Below are 10,365 nucleotides of genomic sequence, written 5' to 3'. Positions count from 1 at the left end.
TCACCTCCCTGTTTGTCCCTGTTCCTGTCACTCTGGGCCTGTTGAAAAGTATGGGTCCCAGTCCAGACCCTGCAGGACTTCTCCACTTGCATCCCCTACTGCTTGCTCCAACTCCCTGCTGCTCTCTCTTATCCAGTTAAAAAGACAAGGAGCTTTCGTCGTACTGCTTGGTTGCTTATTTTCCTTAAAAATACCTTTGGCAAGAGACTTAATGGAAAGACTTTGGAAACTCCAGCAGCTGACCTGCACACTGACCTGCATGTGTTTGGCCTCTGTGAAGCACTCCAAGGGGTTGTGAAGCAGGACTCCCCTTTGCAGAAGCCCTATAGTGTCCCCCCCAGCAGTTAGCTCTTAACCAAGCGTCTTTACCTCTGTCCATTATTACAACCTGTGTCTTGTACAAGCTTCAGGCTGCAATTCTCTAGTTCTTTGTGCTTTCCCAGGACTTCTCACAAAGGCTGGCATCATGCTGGCCACCACAGCATCCCTCAAGACAGCTGTTTCTCACACTTTCCTTGGGTAAAGCAGGGGTCAGCATCCCCATGTGCTCACAACAGTCCCCTGAGGGCACATTCAAGGAGCAGAAGTTTCTCAGAGACCAGCCAGGATGCTGATGCCAACTGGCCAACGGAGTCTCAGCAGTTGTAAGTTCGAGGCCCAGTGTGGAAAAAAAGCAATGTGCCTCCTCCATCAGCAATATTGAAGGGCTCAGTGAGAGGATGGAGAGCGTGCCATGACCCTCCTGAGCATCGCAGCCCACCGGGTGTGTGGCAGGGACCCGTGCAGCAGCCTCTCGACCAGCTCTGCTCCATCCCAGTGGAGCCGTGGCAGCGTGTCAAGGGGAGGGGAGTCCCCTGAGTGCCGTTTTGCTGGTGGATCCCTCGTGTCGCCAGGGCAGCAGCCCAAAGAGCAGATGGATGGGCTGTTCCAGGGGCAGCCGTGCTCCATCCGTCTTTGCTAATTGGGCAGCGTTTCCTCTTGCTCCTTGCCAGATCCATCTCCTGTTGGCGGGCAAACGCAGAGCAGGTATCAGCTCCTGCGCCGGGGCCAATGCTTCTTGAGTCTACCGGGATGCCTCCTCTCACTCTGCCCTGAATGGACCCTGAAATTTCTGAATTTTCAATGCGAGCCCCTGCCTCTCCTTCCTCAAGGATGTGCTCTGCCTCCTCACTGTCTCCACCATGCTGGCCCAACATGAACATCGCGCTGCTCTCCTGTGCTGTGTGCTTCGCCTCACCTTCATCTCCCAGGGCCAGAGCTGTCCCTGAGCAGGAGTGGATTAACTCATCACTAGAGCTTATTCCTCTGATGAGTCTTACAAGAAAAAAAAAAAAAAAAAAAAGAGTAAGCAAGTTAAGTGTTAGAATGAAAAGCATGCACATAAATTTGCCAAGGAACAGGGGCACCCAGCAGCTCTCTCGCTTGCAGGACTTGCTCCGGCTCCGCCACATTTCAGCCAAAACCTTACGGAGTGGATATTCCTGCAGCCAAAGAGAAAATGTGAAATGCCTGTTATACAACATGCAGCGCTGCTCCTCCTCGCGCCTGACCTTTTGTCTGCAGACCTTGGAGGGCTTTTGTCTGCACACCACACCGCTTGTTCCATGCTGCTGCCTCGCCGTTAGCTTGCTCCTCTTTGGAAAGACCCAGGCAACCCGTTTCTTTTCCATCTTCCTGCTGTGAAAGATGTGGCTGCCTCCTTCAGGTCTGTGCTTTTATAGTAAGCACCTCTTAGGAGAAAAGAGCCATTTCACAACACGCCGGTGTCTTTGATCCTATATGTGCTTTTTCGTCAACCTACGATGTCTCAGGGCACCGGAGAATTTTGCTCATGAGAGCCTTGAGCATAACACATAATATTGCATTTTTTTTTCCATAGTGTTCGTAAGCATTTGCAAAACTCCTATTTTTAACACCGACAATGACAAAAAACAGGTAGTTTTCTCCCCAGTTTCCTATTAAATGCCATTTCAGCATTTTCAATTTCAAGGATGCCACCCTGTAATTTTATAGTATTAAGCAGAGACCCGAGTTTGACTTTCCAGCTTTTCTAGTTTCCTTCAAACAACTCCAAAACTATTTTCCAGAAGAATTCTGGATTGTGGTTGCCCTGCCACAGAATAGCATGGGTTACATCCTTTGCTTTTACAAATCTCTAAAAATTACAGCAATTAAATGTTGCGTCCTTTTATGTCATTTCCTCTGCCAATATGCAAGGCCTGGCAGTTTTGTTATCAGAGATTAACTACTGGGCAGTTTTGTTCACTAACATAGCTCTTTCTGGTTAACTGTAAAATAATCAAGGGTTGAAAAGAAAATATTTTCCAGAATACAAAAACTACCTTCTGCCAATCATGACTCATGGTTGTAAAATCTTCTGGATTAGATTTACATACATAACATTATATTCTGGTGATGGCTCCACCCGTTCTTTGCTGTGTATCTCAATCCCTTTTTTATTTATGTATTTTTAAAAACTTAAAGTAATAACTTGTAATTTTGATCACTGAATTTCTCTACATTCTGGGAAATTAGGGGTTCCTTGTTAGTTCTATGCTTTTATTTAATTTGGCCTTCTTCTAAGTTTTTTTCTTCCTATCTCTGTAAAATCCTACCCATTTATGATGCCCACTTTTCCAAGAAGACTCGACATATTTGTAGCCCTAAAGGAGCTTTATTCTTCCAAAAGTTTCTTTTAACTCTGCAGCCAGTTAACATGCAACCACAATCAGATCATTTCTACAATACCTAACCTGAGCTTTGCCTGCCCGTGTTTGTCTCTGACTGTCATAATTTGGTGTCAAATTAGCTGTTGAACAAAATATCCAATTCTTCTGCCCAATTCTAGATTTCTAAATCTGTTTTAAATGCTTCAAAAGTGCCTCTTCTCTTTAATTTGTTCCCATGGATACCATTCAAAAGTTACATTCATTTTCGGAGTGCAATGCTCTTCAAATCTTTAGAGCAATCTACCAGTTGACTTTTGCTTCCTAATTTAGCTGAAGGCTCTGAAAATCTAAGACTTCAGATATTGCAACGGCAACAAAAATAAAGCTACCTTTCACTCCTCGCTCCTCTCTGCAGCCACGCTTGTCTCCCTGTAGAGATAAAATCCTTGCCTGAAGCTTTTCTAGGGCTCTGCAGCATTCCTGGGGGTCCTGGCACAGGGCGATGTTTGCATGACCCGTGCCATCCACTTGCCTTCCTCCTTGCTGTTTCTCTGTCTCAGCCCCGCTCCTGGCTCCAGGTAGCATCAAAGTGCACGGCAGGCAGGAATCTTTCATTTACCAGCGGAGGAGCTCAGAAATGCTGGAGGAAAAGAGCTGGAGGGAAGAGGGAGCTGCTGCTCCCTCCGTTAGGACCCTGTAACAAGCTGAACGGGTCGAGCAAGGAAGGCTCCGAGTGTCACATTTCAGCACAAGCCACCCAGGGCCAGGTATCTATCTGCACAAAGCGTAAGGGGATGCAAAAAAGCCTTATCTTGATGCAGCTCTGCAGAGAGAAACCTCCCTCCCCACAGCCCCAGCGGGGCGGGGGTGGCTGCGCTTGGCAGCCCGGCCACCTCCTTTGATTTGGAGGCCGTAGCCCGGTAAATCTGGGGAAAAATGTGGCCTGCTCTGGGGGAAGGATGGAGAGGGAAGGGGGTCTGAGCACCCTGAATAATGCCCCTTTCCCATATGGATTGGGAAGTGGGGATCTTCCTCCCAGACGTGCTGGGTAGCCCTGGGACATCCCCTATTGCTCCCCGACCTCCTCCCCAGGGACCCCGCGTGGTTCTCCGGCAGCCTTTTGGGCACTGGGGCGAGGAGAAAAGGCAGGGAAGGACAGAGAAGGGGCTCTGCTCGGGGTCTTGTGTCAGGCTACAGCCACGTCCCGCTGTGGGGTCTCTTGCTGGTCACACGCCCTTGACTGAGGCTAGGAAAAAATGCTATTGGGAACAGTTCCTGCATCCCTGCTGAGCTGGGGAACATTAAGTAGGTGATAATAAGTGGCCCCTGAGCAGGAGGGCCTGCTCTCCTTTGGATAGTGCTGCCCAAGACAATTTATCATTCAGACAAAGTATTCGGGGAAAAAGGGTTAAACACTGCCCAGCCTCCCCAACCAGCAGTGACTTGGGTTATCTGCAGCATGGCTGCAGGGCTACATGGTGCCTGTACATGTTCGGGGATCAAGAGTTAAGTGTTTAAATGATAAGTGATATCTTAAAAACATAAGTTTAGCAACGAGTCTTTGCCGACAATACTACACTATTAGTTAATAGGCAGAATTAACTTACTGGCCTGGGGCCAAGCCCGTCACAGCCAGAGCCAGAACAGCTGAAGCTGCTTTTCACTTGGGTTTTGCTTTTATGGGATTTGCTGCTGCAGGGAGACTCCAATTTCTGTAAAAATATGCTAGTGTTTTCCTCCTCCCAACCTGCCCCTGGAAGCTCAAGGCTCCGCAGAGCCCGAGGGACTCAGCCGGGAGCTGGAAAGCTTTCCTCTCGCATGCAGGGACATGAGCGAGGGTGCTGATTTCCCGCAGGGCGCCTTGCCACAGGCCCCAACCAGCCGCCTGCCTGCGCTCGGTGGGTCCTCACGGGCAGATTTACTGCTCCAAGTGCCACCAGGGGACTCGTTCCCCATCCTCGCCACCCAAATGAACGTCTCTCTTCCTCTTTTGGGGGCCTGAGCGTGATGAAGTAGCTCTGGGGGAAAGGGTTTCCCTGGGCTTTGAGAGGAAGCTTCTCCTGGGTCTTTGTGGTGGCCAGGACTCCTTGGAAGGTGCCACCTCTGGCTCTGGCACGGCCCCACTGAGCCTAGAGCCCACGCACGACAGCTCCACAACACCCACTGCACAGAGCAAGGAGCAGGTTTGCTCCCACCAAGCTGGCAGCAGGACGGAGAGAGCTTCACCTGCCCCATCACCTCCCACAGCATCTCCCTCAGCTCCTGTCGGTCGCCTGCTGCTGCGCCTCTTTAACCTCGCAGGGAGAGACACGAAGCCACTTCCTCCAGGTGTGATGAGCCAAGGGCTTCATGTGCAAATACAACCTGTTCTTCCTGCACCAGGAGCTGCGGTGAGTCACCATCAAACCCGTTTTAATGTCCTCTAGATGCCATCTCTCTTCTGGCTCTGCCTGGGAACCAGCGCGCAGTCGAAGCTGTCCCATTTCTGTCACCTCAGTGCTGCTGCTTTCCCAGGCCAGACTTCACCTAGCGCTCCTTGCAGCGGGGTTTAAGGATCCCTGGGTGGTGCTGCACGGGCATTAGTGCCCCCCTGTGCTGTGACCTTCATTTATGGAGGCCGCCGAAATGGACTTGGGGTGGAATGAGAGGAAAGGACACTGGGGGAGGTCTGGTGTCCATCACCATGGGGTGGCATTTCACGGCACTTGCGAGACCACTTGGAGCTGCTGGGTTGTGGGACAGAGGGTGGAGGCTGGTGGCACCCCTTGTGCAGACTGCAAACTCCTGTGAGGCCTTCAGAGGCCATTCCATGAACGCCACAGGGATATGACGGTCACTGAAGGCCCTTCCTGGGAGCAGAGAGAAGACATGAGAGGGGACCAGAGCTCAGCAGTTCATGACTGACTCTGAAGAGCATTTTCTGGGGAAAAAATAGACTCCAAAGAGTACATGAGAGCTTCAAAGTCGCTGCAACGGTCAGACAATAAATCTGTTTGGTCCAAAATCCAGTCTCTAGGAGTCTAAGGGGATGCTCAGAGAAGGAGCTGACGAAGACAGAAGGTCTCCAGAAGACAGAAGGCTCCTCTGGGACAAAATCCCCTCTGCCCCTGACAGCACAGGCCTGGAGGGCTGTAAGAAAATCCTGAGGGTCTCGGACTCCAGGCTTGTGGAATCAACTCCGGAGATCTGTGGTGGATCCTCAGGGACATACCTGAGGGCATCGCACTGCACAACAGCCCTGGGACCAGGAGAGGTTGAGGGTATGGTCTGAAGAGTTTGGAAATGAACAGACCATTTCCTACCCGACGGGAAATTTTGAGTGCTCCGGAGCCACGGGGAGCGAGGGGTGCACTACAGAGCCTGGGAGCAGACAACAGGTGAGGAAACCCTGAGGACAACACGATGGAGCTGGCCCACAGGATCCTCAGAAGGCTGCTGCATTGAGCTTGGTGCCAACCTCCAGCTGTAGGATGTCCCAAAAGGGGACCAGAGTCTGCCCTTGGTGACGCTGAGTTAGGGGAGGTCATCTGCCTGACGCACATGCCTTTGGCCGCCACCACCAGGGAGCCTTGACCTCCTCCAAACACAGCTGCAGCTGGCAGGAAACGAGTTACCTGGAACCGGTCAGGGAATTCAAGAGGTTCCAGCTTAGACATTTCGGTGGCTTTGGCTCACGAGGTCCCTAATGGGCAGATTCGGCTTCCAGGCGCATGGGGAAGTTGGGGATGTCGCGTGTCGCGACGGAGACACGGAGCTGGGCCTCAGCTCGCAGCTTTAAGGAAAATCTCACTTGTCCCAACCCGCTGTGAGGGCTTGTGACCAGCTCCCAACCCCCCCAGCCTGGAAATGGGGGAATCCCTGCTCACGCCCCAGTGGGGTCGCTGACCCCTGAGGGTCTCCGGGTCAAAGCCAGGCTGAGCCAGCCGGTAACGAGGCGCTGCTTTGGGGCCGGCTCCGTTTCCACGTCCCTCCAGACGCTCTCCTTTGGCTGCCCGGGGGGTGCAGGGGCCCGGCCCCACGGTGTGTGTTGGAGGGGGGGGCTCGGGGCGGGGATGCCCCCCCCCGGCACCACCTCGGCGGAGCCCCGTGCGGCGGCCAGAGCGGAGCAGAGAGCGCATCCCCCGGAGGGGGTGTGGAGGGGGGGACGGACGGACAGACAGACCTCGCCCCCCCCACCCCCCACCCCCTTTCCACTTTCTCAAGCGCTCGGTCAACCCCGCCGGGAAGATTTGGGCTGAAATCACGGCTTTCTCTGCATGATCGACAGCTCCGGGACAAACCATCGGCGGCCTGGGGGGGAGCCTCCTCCCTCCTCCTCCGCTCCTCCACCATCTCCCGCACCTCCTCCGCTCCCCTCCTCCCCCATCCCCGCCTCCCCCTCCCCAAAATCACCGCCGCCCGCCGCCCCCCGCCGCCCCCCGCCGGCTGCGCGGAGCCCGGGGCCGGGGCGGGCGGCGCTGGGGGGGCTCTCCCCGGAGAACGGCGGCGGTGGGCTCGGCCCGGCCGCGACGGCGGGGGCCGGCGGTGAGCTCCGTGCCCGCGGCCGTGCCCGCGCCGGCGGCGGCCCCAGCGAGGGGCTCGGCTCGGAGCTGGGCTCGGAGCTGCGCTGCCGCCGCCGCCGCTCCCCGGCTTCCATGGAGCGCCGGCAGCGCCGCGTCTGATGCCCGGCCCGGCGCGCACCATGGGGCCGCTGTGGCTCTGCTGCCTGCCCCTCGCCTTGCTGCCCCTGCTCGCCGCCGTGGAAGGTAAGGCGTGTGTGGCTTCTGTGTCTGCTATACCGCGAGCTCCCCTCTCCCCTTTATTCATTTTATTTTTATTATTTTTTTTTATTATTTTTTTTTTTCGGGAGGTGGCACTTCGCCTTCCCTCCCCCCCCTCCCCTCTCTCTTCTCCTCTTCTCTCCTCTCCCGCCGCACCCCTTCCGTGCCGCCGGAGGGGAGGCGAAGTTTCGGGGAAGTGCTGCCCCAGGTGGAGGTGCCGCATCCGGAGCCCTTCGGTTTTGGGGTGGGTGGGGGGTTGGGGAGGGCTCCCCGGACCCTCCCGGTGGCTGCGTGGCTTTCTCCTGCCCCTTTTCTCCGCCGTCCCTTGTTGCTCAGGTTTGGGCATCCCTCGCCGGCACCTCCCCGGGTGCTCGCTGGGCACGGCGGAGCCTCTCCCCCAAGGGATGCCCGGCTGGCAGCTCCGCCGCACCGTGCCCGCTGCCGGGGCGCACACAGCCAGGCCTTGCCGGCATCCCGGAGCTGGGAGCCGGCTCCCCGCAGGCGTGCGCGGCTTTCCCGGCCTCCCCAGGAGGAGCCGGGCTCCCCACCGACTTCCCCAATTTCCCCCGTGCCGAGACAAAGCAGAGGCAGGCGGCAGGTGCGGACAGAGTGCGGGGTGGGTGCGTGGAGAAGGTGCCGGGCAGGAGCCCCCATCTCCCCAAAGGGGGGTTTTGGGGGTCCTGTGCCCGAGCGCATCTCAGCAGCGCCTTGGGTACACCCCAGGAAGGACCACGCCAGGCTGGGGGTGAGCTCCAGACGCCGGGCTGAAGGCTGGCCAGGCCCAACGCGTGGCTGCCCTGCATGGGAGAGCTGCGGCGAAGCCAGCGAGGGGGCTGCGGAGGACCCCCGAGGTTCGCCGGGTGCTCGCTGCTGGCCCTGGGCGTGGAGGCGCCGGGCGGTGGGAGCTGCGCGGCCGGTGTTTGTCTGGAACATGGATGAGGCACCATTTATTAAGTTGGAGTTTTGGGAGATGACTCATGGGTTGGCCAGCTATACGTCGTGATATTTACAATATGGGAGCTTGGCATAAATAGGACTATTTACGTTGCATCGGAGAGCGCTAGCCAGCTCTGCTATTCAAATGAGCCTTGTATGGTTTTAATTAAGGGGGGGGGGTGGTGGTGGTGGTGGTGATGAGCATGTTTGTGGGAGCATATGTGTCCACATGGGATGCGTGGCCCGATCAGCCGGCAGCATTGCCACTTACCACGGCGTTTGCTCAGCCAGCCGGGCCCGGGAGGGATCGGCCACGCCGAGGTGGTGCCGCTGACTATGGGCAGGGAGGGATGCGGGTGGCTGTGCAGGGATGGGGTGACACGACGGGGTGATGCTGGGCGGTGCGGGGCTTATTGCTGGTCCTGGGGCTGCTGTGTGCTTGCTTGAAGACGTGAGGAGCACGGGTGGCATTCCCACCGCCATGGCAGGAGCTGGGTGCACAAATGCTGGATTCAAGGGATGGGGAGTAGGCACCTGGGGGCAAGGGGACAGTGAGCGCTGGTGGGAGGTTGAGCCCACCCTGGAGATGATCACTGTGAGATGTGTTCCCGCAGAGGTGAGGATGCTCTGGGGAAAGGGCTGCTTCTGTGCTTGGCTCCAGCAGCCGTCCCCATCTGACTGAACGCCTCATCTAAGGTTTGGGGGGTTCCTCTCAGTGGCCTTGCTGCTACCTTTGTCCACGTTGTGTGTCTCCTGGGGTTGTGGTTGCTTGCAGCACTGGTGTGGGCAACCAGCTACCATGTCCTGGCCTTTTTCTCCTTGCAAAGCCTTCCGGAGAGCTGGTGAGGCAAAAGAGCATGGGATGCAGCCCCTGTGGTGCACCTCTGCTCCTTCCTTCCCTCTGGGAGCTGCTGTTTCAGGCAGTGGCTCATCCCGATGTTCCGTGCCATGCATGGACACGGTGTCCATCTGCATTTCCTGATGCTCTGGGCCCTGTTGGTGCATGCAGACTCACCCGATGGTGCCCAATGACCACGGAGATGGTGGCTGGACCCTGCTGGGCACCTCCGCAGTGGCGATGTCCCCTGCGTGGCTGTCACTGGCTCTGGCACATTCCCCAGTGTGTCCAGGGCCAAAATCAGGAGAGCAGGGCACATTCAGGGAAAAATGAGTTCTGGTTATTTGCCCAGGGATCCTGCCTCCTGAGTCCTGTTTTCAGCTCTGCTACAGAGCTTTTCTGTAATGCCGGTAATTTCACTTGTCTCCTCTGTGCCTCAGTTTTCCTAATTACAAGGCGTAAAATAATACAAGCGTCTCTCCCAAGGGAGCTGCGAGGTTTTGTTAATGAACATGACAAAGTGCTTTGGGATCCGTGGTTGAAAGTGCACTGAGAATACAGTCTTAGTCAGTGTGTGTGTGTGTGTGGTGTTTATTTATCTACATGCTTTATATTTCTCTGTACACTATATATTCACTTGCATTTAACAAACCTTAATTAGAAACAAAGCCGATAGGGAAGGAAATATAAACAGGAGTGTGCATGAAAATTGGAAGTTGATTACTCACTGGCCAGCAGAATGCATGTCTCAGGCTCAGGAGGAAAGGCTGTTTGGTTAAAGAAGGCTCTGTTAAAAGGAAATGTGAAAAGAACGTAAAACATAAATCAATATGGAAAACAGGGAGGTGGATGACAATGTACATAAAGCAGAGGTTAAGAATTGCATACAGTTGTTAAGGCAATTGCAAGGTAACGTATCTGTGGCTGAGAAAGTTCAGGCTTATAAAAGGAAGGCTTTTTTTTTTGTGTGTGTGTGTGTGTTTTTAAAGAAAGTCAAGAACAAAGGAGTCCTGGAAGGGTCTGGATCCCACACCAGTTGGTAACAGTACTGCTATCACTAACGGCTTCTCTTTGTATTCCTGCTCACATATGCTGCTTGTATGGTGTGGCATATCTGGAGTAGTGATACTTCCAAGGTATTTGGGGGGGGGAGCCGAGGATG

At 55.0% G+C, this 10,365-nt stretch overlaps 1 protein-coding gene across 4 annotated transcripts in view; it reads left to right on the top strand.

The window, feature by feature from the left end:
• Positions 1-6,837: 6,837 nt before the first annotated feature.
• The window catches only part of EPHB2 (EPH receptor B2), a 115,392-nt gene continuing 111,864 nt past the window's right edge, over positions 6,838-10,365 (top strand). For 2 of the 4 annotated variants that reach the window (XM_068658193.1, XM_068658192.1), the window contains exon 1: positions 6,838-7,414. In XM_068658193.1, coding sequence (XP_068514294.1) covers positions 7,330-7,414 — 85 coding nt within the window. In that variant the 5' untranslated portion in view covers positions 6,838-7,329. The remainder of the gene's footprint in view (positions 7,415-10,365) is intronic. The other 2 variants (XM_068658195.1, XM_068658194.1) reach the window with 1 other exon arrangement.

The sequence above is a fragment of the Anas acuta genome, chromosome 22 (assembly GCF_963932015.1).
Source record: "Anas acuta chromosome 22, bAnaAcu1.1, whole genome shotgun sequence".
Lineage (NCBI taxonomy): Eukaryota > Metazoa > Chordata > Aves > Anseriformes > Anatidae > Anas > Anas acuta.
This window is presented reverse-complemented; position numbering and strand designations above follow the sequence as displayed.